General features: G+C 36.8%; 1 protein-coding gene across 1 annotated transcript in view; it reads right to left on the bottom strand.

The window, feature by feature from the left end:
• The window catches only part of SLC17A6 (solute carrier family 17 member 6), a 57985-nt gene that overhangs the window by 14117 nt on the left and 27636 nt on the right, over window positions 1–16232 (bottom strand). The window contains exons 4-7 of the mRNA XM_072621950.1: window positions 12312–12426; window positions 9784–9871; window positions 9610–9696; window positions 4831–4973 (exon numbers count right to left, since the gene is read on the bottom strand). Of these exons, the coding sequence (XP_072478051.1) occupies window positions 4831–4973; window positions 9610–9696; window positions 9784–9871; window positions 12312–12426 (433 nt within the window). The remainder of the gene's footprint in view (window positions 1–4830; window positions 4974–9609; window positions 9697–9783; window positions 9872–12311; window positions 12427–16232) is intronic.

Genomic DNA, 16232 nt, shown 5'->3' on the forward strand with positions numbered 1-16232 from the left:
ATACTTTCCTAAGTCTAGACTATCAGTGAAGTCATAAATCAAGCCCTCGTTTTTAGCACTTGCCAATTTTCAAGGTGTAAATGCTCCCACCAAAAATTTAGCAATCATCTTTCAAGAGCTGGTTTGAGCTGGCTCCAACACACTTCTGTATATGCAGTGTATAAAAAACGCTTGTTGATTTATTGATGGATAATTAGACTTTGGATAAGCCTTTCTGGTAATAACAGCATCTTCTCTAGTTTCGTAGAGCATCAGCCTGGGAGCAAATAACTAAGATTCCTAGCTCTCTCAAAGGTTCTAAAAGAAAGACACAGGATGTAAGTTCTGGACTTGTAGTCAGAAGAGATCTGGGTTTGAATGCTGCCTCTGAGAGTTTCCTAACTATGTCACACTGAACAATTCCCTTTGCCTGTCTCAGACTCATTTTCCTAATCTGTAATATGTGAACAATTATACCTATAATCCCTACCTCAAAGGGCTATTGAAAGGATTTAATGAGCTTTTGGAAAATATATTTCAGATTTGAAAGCTTTAGACACATTTTAGTAGTTAGTATTAATATTAATACATGATACAGCCCAGGACCAACTTCAGATTGCTGTAGAGATCAAAACCTTGTATGGTTGTACTTGGAAAGCAACTCAATTTTTAATTTAATTTTAATTTAATTTAGTTTTAATTTAATTTGATTTAATTCAAAAGCTGATTTAATTCAAATCAACAGATACTTAGGTGGTGACAGTTACTGTTTTGGGGATTAGAGATATAATGACCAAAAAATGAAACAGTATCTGACATCAAAGGTTTACATTTTGCTGACACATAATAATCACAAAGTAATTTCAGAGTGACGCTAAATACTGGGGGATCAGGAAAGGCTTCTTGTTGGTAAAGTCACTTCAGCTGAGCCATAAAGGAAGGAAGCTGGAGATTGTGAGAGAGGAGATGGGAAGGAAGAGCAGGCACCCATGCAAAAGACATGGGAATCAGAAATGGAATGTCATATTGGGAAAAGGAGGTAAAATGCATGAAGGAAAATAATGCAAAGTTAGTCTAGAAAGATGGGCTAGAGAAAGATTGTGAATGGTTTTAAATATCTTAAAAAGAGGTTATAATTTGTTGTAGTAGGCAGGCAAGGATACTTCCTGAGAAGGAGAGTGACACGGTCACACCTATCACACTATAATCAGGGATTTTTTCTTTTATAGTAATTAACGTATTAAGCAGACATGTAACATGTTGTAATAAAAAAAAGGAAAAAATTCATCTGGCAATTGGCTCTCCCACTGACTAGCCCTATACCCTGAACAACTCACTTAATTATTCTTCAACTGAGTTTTCTCACCTGTGATGGGATGGGGAGTTAAATGTCCTTACACAAACATCACAGAGTTTGCATGAGAATTGAAATAATGTATGCCAACTACCTGGTTCAAAAGCACTGTAAGACAGGATGAAATGGATTGGCTATTACATCATTTTTTTACTGTTCCCCAGATGCCTTCTCTAAATTCTCACAGCTAGCTTGATATTTATGAAATGGTAGTCCATTCAGTCAAATCTTTTTGTACTGTCAACTTTTGCTTTATAACTAAACACCATAAAATTAATTGAACAGGTAGATGTCCATACAGCTCATTTAATCTAATTTAATGGCTATAAAACAATCTTTCTGTCCATCATGGACCTCATGCCTGCCTTTACTCCTTTATGCAATAAGTACACAAATAATATTTAATTTTATTTCCTCACCTTACGAATACTTTAAAGTCTTGTCATAGCCAAGTTAGAATGGCCTTGTTTGAATGTACAGATTTATAACCTTCCATGAAGGAGTAATGAATCGTTAGCACTGGGGCATTATGGAGTCCCATGAGCCTAAATTCACCTCCACTCTTCTTCCCCCCTGTACAGATGTGAATGGTTGCACAATGTAACAGGAAAAAAAAACCCTGAATGAGTCAGGAGATCAGATCTTTTCCAGATTTTAACATGAACTATTATTAACTAGTTTAATATGTAGTAATATAGTTATTAACTATGTTAACTAGTTATATGACCTTGAGCAAGCCACGTAATGTCGATGGGCCTCAGTTTTTTGATCTATAAAATGAAAAGCTTGTGTACACTAGATAACCTCCCAATTCCCTTTCTGGTGTATACTCCTAGGTTGAATGCAAAGAAAGCAACAAAAGAAAAAAGTTGAAGTGGAATGTTAAAGGTCCTAGAGCTTGAGTGTGTTAGGTTTTGGGGGTTTTTGGATGAATGGTATGCTAATATGATCAGGACACTAGCTGTGGAGTGAAACAACACTTCCCAAACAAGATGTCTTAGTTGGAGGCAAATAGAATTATATACACAAGGACTATTTTATCTGGTAAAGATGGGCTCGTTTTTTTTTTTTTACAAAGTCAACTTCAAACTATTATTAGTGTGGAAGACTGAACCAAGAATTTTGTTCATTTGGGGGAAAAATGTCCAAATCATACCCCCCACACGCACGTGTTCCATATGATGGGGATCAGTAAGGTTCAAGGTGACAGGACAATTCCAGCATGGGAAGCATAAAGAATCTGGGAAACTGCCACTCTGATGAATTTTCATAGGCCTAAGCATCTACCACAAACTTTAATTTTCATACAGTATGAATGGCTAAGTCTAAATCATTCTAGCTAAAGCACTTCAAAGATCTAGAATTTATATTATATATATACACATATATATATTTAGTTTACATGTGTGTGTTTAGTTTCCTTTTTTTAAGATCACTGTATCTATTACTTTAATGTTTTAATTGTGTCTAGAGCTTCCAATGAAGTATTATAAAAATGTTACCAAAAATATATTATCAGAAAAGACAATAACCTAGTCATGTGGCAAGAAATAGGGAAAACTGATGGACAGTTCATGTAATACATTGGTATTTGGGGGATATCCAGAAACTTCAAAGAGGGCTCCTCGTTTTGTTATACAACATGACATTGACTGAGGCATCCACACAACTACAGAAAACTATTTGATATATGCAAGAATGATCCTCTAGGATCTTTAAATGCATTCTGACATATCAAAAATGTATTAGAATGGTAGAATGTTAGGACTGAAGAAGCACTTAGAGATAACAAGCTCAATTTTTAATATAAACAAAATTAAATTATGTTCAGAGTGGTATTAGGGACTAATGTCAATTACTAGATTCTAACGCTTCAGAAATTTACCCTCAATGTGTAGCATATATGGATATAAATAGCAATTATATACTATATTTTTAATTTAATTTTTAATTAGTAAAGGTTTATTCTTGTTCCTTCCCACCTTCTTGCACCCACTGGAAAAAAAAGGAAAGGAAAACAAACACTTTTAACAAATGAATAGCAAAACAAATCCCCATATTAGTCATGTCCAAAACCATATGGTTCATTCTGCTTCTCAAAACCATCATCTGTCTGTCAAGGTGTTAATAACGTTTCCTTACTGGTACTCTAAAACAGTAGCTAGTTAACAATGATCAGAGGTAAACTGTAACATTTGATAATTAAAATAGCATATTCTCTATGTTATAAAAACAATTAGTTTGTCACTTGCTAAGACTTATACATGCATTTTAAAGCAAGCTGCAAATAACAGAGTTTATAGCTTCATAAACGGTCATTATTCTTTGTGTATTTCAATTTGAAAACATTTACTGTTGGGAATTTTTAAAACAAGGAATTTTCTATGGTTTGAAAGTAACCAGTGTGGTTAAATTGAGTCAAATAATTGTTATAGATCACAAGGCTTCTTAAATTTTTTTTCCATTGCTCCTCCCTTTTCCGTTTTCAACAGCATTCCTTGGCATTGCATGGCCTCAGGGCATGTGCAGTGCAAAGTTGGCATGCGCAATGAAAAGTTAGCATGTTCTGAATCAAGGCTATAATGAAATTGCATGGTGCAAGTGCTGCCAGAAACACCTCAGATCCACTGTACATTTGATTTTTAGTTATGTTTTGGTCAGTGTGTTAAGACCCTTTCACTGTTGTCAAATTTTTTCTCAGCCCCACATGGGGTCATGACCCATAGTCTAAGAAGCGCTAATGACTGTTTAAGCAAACTCCTGACTTGTTGGATTGGGGTACCTCCTATAGAGCTGGAATGCACTGTAGCTCTCTGTTAAGGCACATGTGCTTTGCTAAGATGACATAAGGAACCCTTGAACAGCTCCCAGAGGCTGCTTTGAAGATCATCAACTCAGACTCTTGTTGGGAGAAACCTACCCATCTGTTGTCTTTAAGAGTAAAGGAGGGAGAAAGTTCCAGAAATGAATCCAAAGAGAATGGGGTCATTTTGTCTTAAAGATCACAGAGGAGGTAGCTCCCCTGAATGAGTTCATCGTCTGCCTGACTCTCAGTCTTCAATCATCTTCATCTCTACTCATTAAGGACCCCAATTAGGCTTTTCCCTATGTCTTCCTTACAAAAGCCCTTGTCCCTCAGCAAGAAGCCAGAATGCATGTGTAACTCCATGAGACACACCCAGGATGTGAATTGATGGCTCCCTGCCCTGAAGCACCAATTATTGACATTATACAACTGCTATATTTTTGAACTATTTTCTATCTATAATCATATAGCTAACTTGATAGGGAACTATTAACCAAAGGGAAATGGAGCAAAAGGAACTGCTGAGTGAGAAGTTAGAAAGCAAGCCAGTTCTGATTCCAAAAAATCAAGAGGAATTGGGCCTTTCACAATAGTATTGGAAATTCAGAAAATGCATTTTCTTGAATGTGGGCTTGGAAAACAGTTTGGGGGAAAATGAGAGCAGGCATATACACTGTAATAAAGTCCTTACTTCCATTGCCCCTAAAAGATTGGCACTCTCTCCAATGCTTTCTTCTATGTACCTTCGTTCTTCATCTGTAATGGTTGGGTGCTTAGCAGGGCTCTCATAAGACACCAAAAGCCAAAACATATACCAGACCATTCCAAAGCTCCCTGTTGAAAAGAAAAGGGTAGAGAATAGGACACTGAAGGAGAAAGATTTTAAAATGTGGGACACACATATAGAAGTTTTCATTTATTCGATATAATTGGTAATTAGTTCTTGTTTCATTAGCATGTGGAAGAATCTATGAATCAAGAAGACTGGTTGTTTTAGCCAAGAATACATTTTACTCTACAACTCTAGCTTACATCAGTATAATAATGGCATCACACTTCAGGGGAGGTGAGAATGGCACTTGTAATTGCTCTCACCAATGCACACATTCCACCGGAAGAGAAAGCAGAGCTTGGATTAGTAAGCTTCAGTCATTCTGAGAATTCGTGAATTGGTTTAGTCAGCACATAGACATTGGAGGTATGAAAGGAGAAGCATTATCATTTCACCTGGGGATTTAAGAAAGCATTATAGGTAGATATAATAATCCATCTTTATAAGATGAGACAATTTGTTGGAAAATGAAAAATGGAATTAACCTGGTTGCTTGGCATTAGCTAAATGAATGGACACTTATCTAACATGAATTAAAACTTCTGACAAAGCTAAAAATCCAAACTAAATTCAGTGAAATCGACTTATCATGTAGAAATGGTCTATGACTATATGACTTGCCTACTGGTAGAATAAAAAGGAAATCCTTAAAATTCCAGTTGTGTGGGGCCCAGAAAGTTTTTTTTAAACATTTGAGTGTGTGTGTGTGTGTTTGTGTGTGTGTGTGTGTGTGTGTGTGTGTGTGTTGGGGGAGGGAGAGATCTGTCGATTGCCATTTAAATAAAGCTTAGAAACATCACTCTCATAGACTCTTTTTTTGTGGTGGTGGTGGTGGTGATAGTGACTGGGGGATTTTGGATTTGTGATTCCATCAATGTGTGAATCCACCCATTGGAAACTCTTTCTACCCATGCTCTCAGAAAATGATAGTCTGAGAGAATTAAGAAGTTAAGTGACTTGCCCAAGGCTACCTAGCCAGGATGTGTCAGGGGTGGCACCATTTATTAAAGCAAAATTCAGTATCTTTTCTTGTTCTCAATGCTAGGATCACAAAAGAAGTGAGGCACAGTAATTAATGCAGCAACATTATATATTTTATGTAAGTAACTCTTGTGTTCTTTCCAATATATATTACCTAATGGATTACCAAGGCATTCTATAAATGAATGGTTATAAACTCCTTCACTAGGAGCCTTCTGAGTCCTTTTTCATGCCTTCCTTTTCTAGCAATCTCATCGTGAAAAAAAAGTCTGCTCTGCAGTATATGCATTCGTAGTCATTAATAATAGAAGGAATGTCGACTGATTTATTCTAGGTTTTCAATTGCTAGACATTTCAGTTTCCCCCACCATGCCCCTCTCTTGGTAACTTGTTTCCCTGAGGAACAAGGTGAATGTCCCCCATCTTCTCCCCCCACCCCATTCTTAATCTCCATTGATTCTCCTTAACAACCTTGCTGGCTTACCTCCTTGTTCAGTTCAATCAATTATGGAAAATTGCTATTACGCTCCAGCTCTATTTGCCTCACAGGGGAGGGGGTTGTATGTTCAAATATCCAATTTAGGGTGCCTGCAATTTGCATTTCCCATCCTAGCTGTATAACTTCAGTTCACTTTCTGTCTGGGTAAATTCATTAAGTATAACATCTTTCAATTAAAAAAAAAAATCTAAAGGTTGTCTTGTGTCTACACCAGGTCAATAATGCTCATTGTATATGTATGGCTTTAACATAAGGTCAATTGACATGTATGGCATATAGAAAGAAACTCATGTCATTAGTTACTTTATGGCCAAAGATGTTCACTATCTATTGCCACTCTCCCTTTCCAGCCTTTTCATACAATTCACATGTCCACATTTTCTACGCTTCAGCCCAATTGGACTACTATTCGTCTATTAATCAGACCTTGTATTTTTCTCTTTTTTTGCCTTTGAGAGGTAACATATAGTGGGAAAGGATTTCAAATCTAAAGAATTTAGAGTCTGAAGACCTCGGCTGTAACCCTATGTCCAACACCTATGGCCTATGTAAGTAAGTTACTTAATCTCTCTGAGCCTCAGAATCCTCATGTGTAAAAATAAAAGGATTAGACCTGGTTACCTCTAAGATCTCTTTCAGTTCTAAATCTTTGAGCCATTGAGTCTTTTCTCACACTTTTCCCTAGGCCTGCAAAGACCTTTTGCCTCTACTATATCCCATAAATTCCTTCCCATCTCTTAAAGCCTTCCTGATCCCCTTTCCCATTGGATCACACCACACACTTGCTTTTGAACCTCTCTAGCATACTCTTAGTATGAATCATAGTTATTGACTTTTTTCTATTAGAATAAAAGCTCCCTGAAGGCAAGAACTATGTCTTACCTAAACTTTGCCTATTCCAGTGCCTAGTACAGTCTTCTAGTACTTTTAATAAATATCTTAATTAAAATGATTTATTCTACATTCTTTCTAACTAAATGAACAATTGAGCCACTGATCTAATAAGATCATAAATCTTCTTACTCCCCAAATAACAGAAAGTCACAACTTAATAGATATCCTATAAACTATTCACAATCTCCACCATCCCTTGGTATTTTCTTCATAAAGTAGTAATAAAATGGAACAAATTGTATGAGCTTCTGGGACCTGATTCTCTGTCACCTTTCATTCATCTTTCAGATTCTCACCTTCATCTCTTAAAAGAAAGAGAGGCGAAGTTCAATTGGTGGCAGTTGAAAACTAATCTCTAGCAATTTCTTCTTTCCTTCATTAATTTATCTGGTTATTTTTAAAATGTCACTTAGAAAGGAAGACTGTAGTTTGGCTTTAAAGAAACAAAGCTTGCAGCTAGGGAGAGATGGTCCATTGAAGAATGTATGTTGTCATCTCAGGACCAGAATGTGGATCCATACCCTTACCATCTCTCTGATCTTGGAAAAATCACTTAATCTCCATAAGCTTCAGTTTCCCTATCTGTAAAATGAAGGTGTTAGACTAGATGACCTCTAAATACCCTTCCAGATCAGTATCTATGATCATGATTCTCTTTCCTTTCAAGTCTAGGGAAAGAAAGACTAGGCTCATCCAGCCTAAGTACTACTAGTACCCCTGCAGGTTTATCTAGTATAGGGAGACTGGAAGCCCTGTACAGACAACCCAAAGGAGATGAAAAGAACACAGATGGTGAGGGAGAAGAAAGGTAGAGTGAGCATTTGTAAGCTGTTCCTCCACCTCATCTCATCCAGTGGCAATCACTTAATGGATTCTATTTCTCCTTCCTAGAGATGATGAAAGGCTAACTTAAAAGAACAGTATATGCTTTTAAAGTTTCATTGATTTTTTGCAACATAGAAATAAAGAAAACCAATATTTTTTAAAGTAGTATACTGTTCTTTTGATATAGCCTTTCATTATTTCTTGCAAAAAGCTCTGTGACATAGTGTAGGTGTGAGTCAGTAAGAACTAGGTTCAAGTCCTATTCCCATCTGACATATGCTAGCTGGATCCCCTGGCCCAATTGTTTAACATCTCAGTGGTTAGGCAACTTTCTAAGACTATACATCCTAGAACATGCACTGATCTCCATTGGTAAGGGGAGTTTCCTCATGGAGAGACCCCTATGCCAATGAAATCACACATCTAGTCTCGTGGCCCAACTGTTTAACCTCTCAGTAGCCAAGGTAACTTTTAAGACTATAAGTCCTAGATCATGCACTGATCTTCATTGGTAAGGGAAGTTTCTTCATGAAGAGCACCCTAAGCCAATGAAATCACATATCTGGTTTTCTCTTACAGCTCTCTTTCTCTTTCAAAGAGAGAAAGAAAAGAACATTTTGCTTAGATAAGGCTATGTTGTCAGTTTAATAGCTCTTTCCAAGAAGCAATGAACAGTATGAGAAGAATTATGGGTGGAAAACATTTTTAATCTCAAAATATTAAGGTGAGAGAGACATGAAAGAAGTAAATACAGCATGACTCAAATTCTTCAAAAGATTTGTGATTTCAACCATATGGGTACTCTTCACCAACAGATTGCAAACCCTCCATGCTGTAGCAGAATATTTTCATGACTTAATGTGGCAAAAAAAGAAAAAAATTCATTCTTTGGTGGCCAACCAAGTGCACTTAGCTAGTCTGGTCTCTGGTTGACAACCCTGGAAGTCCATCTCTAGGGTGATATTCACAGCATTTTAGATTCCAAGAAGCAAGACAAGATTAGAGACAGCTTGATACTGGGGACAGAGCCATGTATTTGAAATCAGACAACCTGAATTACTTTCCTATTTGAGACCCCAGAGGGGTATATGGGGGGTGAGCGTCACAACTTCTCTGAACCTCAGTTTCCTCATTTGTAAAAATAAGAGGATTATCCAAGATGCCCTCTAAGAATCCTTCCAATCTTCCCCAGTCTTAGCTTTTGAGAATTCAGGCCACATGTTCCAATATGGCATCAGAGGAGGACTTTAGTGAAGGCAATGCTGCCTCATGTTAAAATTCACCATAATCAAATGTGATCTTTCATTTTTAAAAATATCTTACTATTTTCTCTTCAGCTTGGACTTATTGCTATTAATCTGGGGCTAATAATGACTTTATCCTCTGACACCTGTCTGAGAATAGAGCAGGCTCGCCTTGAATGAAAAAGATTAACATACCATAGACATAAAACACTGAAGACCATCCGGTATATTGCACAAGAATCCCAGCTAACGGCATTGCGATCACAGCTCCTGCATAGGAACCTACAACAAACAGCAGAGTAGGTGAGACCTGAATAGACATTGCTGACTTGAGCTCATATTCCACAGAAAATAAGAGTAAATACTTACCACAAAATGAAGTGGTTGCTAGTCGACTCCTTTCTAAAGGAGGGGCCCATTTACTCCATATTCCATGGCAAGCAGGGTAGGTGACTCCCTGTGGGAGAAGATGGGGGAAGGGAGTCACAGAATACTGAGAAACTGAAAAGCAAAGCCACTTGCCTTTCTTCAGTCTTACCTATACACTAGTCCCAAGTTGTTCCAAAATGCAATTAAATGTCATTTTCCCTTTATCTTCTCTGCTCTCTTAGACATTTTGGGTCTCAAGAGAGAGAAGGCCTATTTTAAGGTAAAAATTACATCCACCCTCCCTCTCCAAGGTTTTTGTATCACTTCAAATTTTATTTAGCTCCAGTTTAGAAAAAGGAAGCTAAGACTTTTATCCAGACCCACAGTTCCTCTGCCCCTGGAGGCATTTCTATGCAGAATTTTGAAAAATAATTTTGAGATATGTCAGTTTCTCTGTGCAACTCATTGGTTCTGAAATGAAAGGGTCAGTCAGAATTCATTGCTGATCTCTGATTTTTGAAGCTTGTATTTATAGAGCCAACTAATTACTGAGCTTCCTTGATAATTTCTGAAACTTAATGGTCTTAGCAAAAAATTTAGCTTCCTCCATGATTAGTGGTCTCACTGGCTAACTGTAGGAGAAATTTGTCAGTGATTTAAGACTTTACTGTCCCTCACAAATTGATACCAAATAAAAATAATGCTGGCTAAACTGAAAATTGCTGTTAAGTGTTAAACCTTAAAAGTTAGCTTTCCTTTCTATTTCTAGACAGCAGGAATCCATTTAGTGAAATTCTACCTTGAATTGACAGAATAAAATCAGAAATACTACAAGCAAAAAAACCTAAAACTTTCTAAAAGAAATTCATCATTGACTCATCGTTTTTCTTGGCAATTTCCTGATTCACAACAATTTATTGTCCAATTTCAACAAAGTTGTGTCTGCACAATGCCAAGACAACTAATCATTTTTTTAAAAAGCAGCCAATTCTTTGAAAATTGTCACTTATACAGTGGTTTGGTATCATGAAGATAGTCACTGTAAACTGGCCTGTCTTAATATTCTTAGTGGTATCTTTCTCCTTTCTCATCTTCTTCACCTGGCAGAGCCAATCAGTTACCAAGTCTTGTCAATTCTATCTGATTCCTCTTTTCTCTGCCTGTTGCCATCATCCCAGTATGAGTCATCCTTATTACTGTGTCCTTCCTTAACCCTTCCCTGATATATCATCAGTAATGAACTTTCCCTCACTCTAGAGAGGTAGTATGCTATAGCAGAAAGGATACTTAATCTGGTATCAGGAAAACATGAGTTCACATCTCACTTCTCACTTAGCTGTATGACAATTCAAGTCATTTAATCTCCCTGAACCTCACTTTCCTCATCTGTAAAATGGGAGTAAATAATACCTGTAATAAGACTGAGACTAGACCTGTTATTTTGTTGGTGAGAACTCCTAGGGGAATGAAACCCCTTCTGCTGATTGAGGTTGGCAAGTATTCTGTAATTTTCAGTTTTAGAAAGCTGATAAAAGCACTGAGAGGTTAATAAGTGACCTACTTGGAGTAATACAGTTAGTATGTGTCAGTCAGAACCTGAACCCAGCAGGTCTTTCTAGCTTATAAATTTGGTCCTATCCTTTATAACACATTGCCACCTATAATAAAACTCTAAATAACTTATTATTATTTATATGGTTTTAATGTACTTCTCACATAAAATAGTAACTGACATTGACATAACTCTTTTAGGGGAGTTTATAAATTGTGATAGATAAGGAAGGAAGGAAGGAAGAAAAAATGTGTATGTATATACATATGCATAAGTAGGTATGTATGCATGTATGTAATGAACCTCATCACTATGCTGTGAGGTATGCGAAATGGGTATGCAATGCCCATTTTACAGAGAATACAGGTTCAGGGACAACAACAGGCTTATTTATGGTCACATAACTGGTAGGTGCCAGAGGTATGATGTGAATTAAGATCTTCCTGTCCTTAGAGAACAGAATTTGGAGCAAAGAAAAATATTTAGGCTTGATATAAAGAAGAAAAAAACCTCTTTTTAACAATTAGATACATCCCCAAATGGAAAGGGCTGGCTCCAGAAGTAGTCAATTTCCCTTCATTGTTTTTGAGAAGACGTTGGATGGTTACTTGTAAGGAAGGTTGTAGGGACATTCTTTTCTGATACAGATTGGTCAAGATGCCACTGAGGCGCTTTCCATCTCTGAATTTCAGTGATTCGGTGACTTATAAATCCAAAGCCAACACTCTTCTGTACATACCATGCCATCCTGTTAGATTCTGAACTCCTTAAGGAGAGGCATCCTGACTCATCTAATTCTTATCTCTCCGCTGGTTACAGTGGTGCCCAGCACAAAATCAGGACATTATTGAATGGAGCTACATTGAATTTCAGTCAGTAGTGTGGCATTGTGTAGACTCAGTCTTGTATCAAGTATTCATTTGTCAGTCAGAAAAGTTAATCTGTTCATTCTATCTGTTGCCCTACTATTTCATACCTCAACGAGCCCTTGTAAGATCCTAACAAATATAACACAGCCATAGTGCACTCTAGCTGCAGATGGGATTAGCATATTGAGGGTGGAGGTAAGGAGTATGGCAGCTCCAAAAACCCTGCAAAAGAGAAAGGAGAACAGAAGACAAAATATTACATTCCTCAAAAGATCTGGCATGTTATACGCCCACAAATTCACATTTTGGGAGTAAATTAAGCACTGGTTGGAAATTAACACAGATTTTAAACATTGAAAGTGTTCTATATTTCAGTTAATGGTTTCTCAGTCCTCGAGTGTTCCAATGGTTCTTGATCCCGTCAACTTTGCTTTCCCCTTCAACAAAGCAGATTGTGACCCATCCATATCTGCCCATCCTGTGTGACTCTTATCCATATCCTTCCCTAAATTTTCCACAGTAGGACCGCTCAACATAGGAGATGCCTTCCTCAGTTTCTCCTGAAATCTCAAAGACACCAGTGGAGCATGAGAGCTGTCCACTTGGCATTCCTCATCCCCATTGTGAATGAATAACAACTCCAAATAGAGGAATGAACCATATTTATTTAAGCACATTTTATTATTCACATACATTAATGAAAATGAGTACATTAACACTTGATAAATCTCAGTCAAAAAAATGTGCAGGCATATGTATGTTTGTAAATATATATATGCGCATGTGTTATAGGATATATATGCATGTATAATAATACTATTCAGGCAGACTTCAATACTGCATGTATATTAAGGGTACTATATATACATACATTTGAGATAAGATTGAATACTATTTTTAGGGTTGAGAGAAACCCTACATAGACTCTCTTTTGGAAATGTAGCAAGAAAAACTAAGAAACCTCCATTCAAATCCCTGACCTGCTGGCCACATTCTAACCATGTGACCTTGAGCAAAACCTTGGAATTTCATGTCCTGTTTTTGTGAAACATGGATATTTACACCTACTCTGTCTATCTCACTGGATTGTGGAGAGAATAAAATTATGAAACTAAAGACATTTGGGACTGCAAAGAATAATTTGATAGTGTAGTTAAATAAAAATAAGGTTGCTGTTATACTCTCATTACTGCATTTTTATCTCTGTATTATTCTGTATTTTCAACTGTGTATGTAAACATAGTTTTGCATATCATTTTGGAAGATAGTGACTGAATAGTGTAGTCAAAACCTTTATCCACCTTCAAGAGACATTAGGAAAAAAACAGCTGTTGTTCTTTTTAAAGCAAGTTATAGTACTGCATCAGAAAAAATATTCTTTTAATAATTTGAGTAAACCAATATGGTCAAGATATTCAGGGTTGTAAAACCTCTAATTGCAGGCTCTGTGTTTGGTGCAAGTTTGACCAGACCCATCTTGGGCCTTCCATTCATTCCTTAATCATGATGGATCATGTGGTAATAGCCCTAATTTGTATAGATGGGTGCATTAACATGTAACTATTTAATGAGTATAGGATTAAAGATCATTGACTAGCTTCCAAAGTTTAAGGATTAGTCCTAGGAATTGCTGGATAAGGACAAAGGCCTGCAATCTATCTTCTGCATGTGTGTGTGTGTGTGTCTGTCTGTTTGTTGGTCTCTCTGTCTCTGTCTCTGTCTCTGTCTCTGTCTCTCTCTATCTCTCTCTGTCTCTGTCTCTGTCTCTGTCTCTCTCTCTGTCTTTCTCTCTCTCTCTGTCTTTCTCTCTCTCTCTCTCTCTCTCTCTCTCTCTCTCTCTCTCTCTCTCTCTCATCTATCTCTATTTCTCTGTCTCTCTGTCCCTCTTTCTCATTCAACTCCTTAATGCAATCTATTTTTGTAGCCTCTCTCCACTGAAGTAAATATCCACTCTACATGACCACATTATTCTTTCTCTGTATAAATATGCTTGACCTGAATTCAGTCTATGCCTATACTCAGATTTCAAAACTGTGGGTCGGAAGACTGAAATCTAGTTCTGACTTGGCTGGTGACCACCTCTTCAAGCTTCAGTTTGTCCATCTGTCAAATAAGAAACCTGGACTTGATTATTTCTAAGGTCTCTTCCAGCACTGACATCTTATATTCTATGGACTTACTAATTAAAAATAGGAGTTGTTTTGCACATTTGATCTAATGTCTGCCAAATTCTGGTTGTGTTTAAGCCATTTCTTGCATGTTGAAAATAAATGCAAATTCCCATAGCCTTTCTCTAAGAAATATGAGATAACATGCAACTTTTTAAAAAATCAGATAAATTAAAAGTAGATTTTAACTCATGATTACATAAAAATAAATAGTGTATCCTGTGCCCCAGAGACAACAATCCAACTCTGAATCCCTTTGTGTCTGTAAATAGTGAGCTGTACAAAACCATGAAAGGATTCCTTCCTTTGGGGCATGTGAAAATGGGGGCTGGGGTGGGCAGATTATCCTTTTGGAACAAAAGGTATAACAGAGGGCAATTGGGGAATTTCCCTGGTAGAGAGGATCGAGGAGTGAATTATATTTGTCTAGATTTATGTGTGTGTGTGTGTGTGTGTGTGCGCGCGCGCATTTTCCCTAGAAGGATTTAGGGATGAGTAGTGAAAGGCAAATACAGAGAGTAGCCAGAAAACATTCCCCTCACTCACTGAATCTCACCCCTAAGTGGCCAGGCCTTCATGGGTATTTGTTATTACTATCCTTCCACAGATTCACTCTGAAATACACTTGTATGGTAGTTTGTTTGTTTTCATGATAAAGGCAAGTAAGTCAAGGCATTGTAGAAATTTTACTTGCTAATGATTTTTAAATATTCATTACAACGTCCAAGTTTTCCCTTGAGAAGTATAATTCATATCCAATTCAGTTGGACCTAATATTAGCCTATAGTTAGGTCATGCAGAAAATCAAGAAAAGGAATGAATCTTGCTTGGCATGGATGAGTAACAATAATGAATAACCGAGAGAAGGCAGAACTACTGAGTTCTTATTTTGCTTCTGTTTTCTTTGCCAAGGAGAATGATCTCAGAAGGAGGAAACTAGAACAAAAATGACTAACAGTGTTGAAACCAAGTGTATGTCAAGAGATGTTCACAGAGTACCTAGATGTCCCACAGTGAGTTTAAGTACCAAGTACAAACAAACTCAATTCCAGACTATGAGGAGATCTCATAATTCTCCCATTGGCAAGTGTTAGCCAATGGGAGGAACCTTTGAAGAACCAAGATGAATGAGAGAAGAGCCAAAGGATTTGATGCTGACATTGGCCCCACTTGCATAAAGGGAAGCTTCTTAAAACTATTAGAGAGCTTGACTTTGATTCTTGATTTAATATTCTTGATGCTTATTATTACAGGGATAACTTATGAGTATTTACAAAAGAAGTTGTAATCACCAAGAACTGGCTACTTCTCATTTTAACTATATCGGCTTATGATTTATTACACTGGTGAATCTTATTATATAAACAAAAAATCTCCAAACTTGTAGACTATTCAAAAGCTTCATGTTTGTGGATGCATGCTTGAACAGCATTAATCTTTTCTTCCGGAATAAAGTCATAAAATGTTGAGTGTGAGCAGCACTCAAAAACATCACATAAGAAAATAAAATGAACATATCTTAAGAGCAGAAAATGACTGCTTATTGATATGGAGTTTCAAAATTTGTGTTCACTCTGACTAGTAACTAGTTAGAATTAAGATCAAAATCAATATCAAAATCGACAAAAGGTTAAGACAAGAAGATACTACCAATACTTTCCACAATTTCAGCTCAACCTTTTAAATCAATTCATCATCAATGACAAAAGAGGGAAATGGAAAAGGGCAAAGATATTGGCTTTGATTGTCATTATTTTCTCTAGAACATTTTACAAATATGAAGCTGTCCAACAACAAAAAGGCCAAAAGTACCCAGAAAATATATGGCTTTCCTTCCAAATGGAGAGAAATTTATTCAAA

The sequence above is a fragment of the Notamacropus eugenii genome, chromosome 6 (genome assembly GCF_028372415.1).
Source record: "Notamacropus eugenii isolate mMacEug1 chromosome 6, mMacEug1.pri_v2, whole genome shotgun sequence".
Taxonomy (NCBI): Eukaryota; Metazoa; Chordata; class Mammalia; order Diprotodontia; family Macropodidae; genus Notamacropus; species Notamacropus eugenii.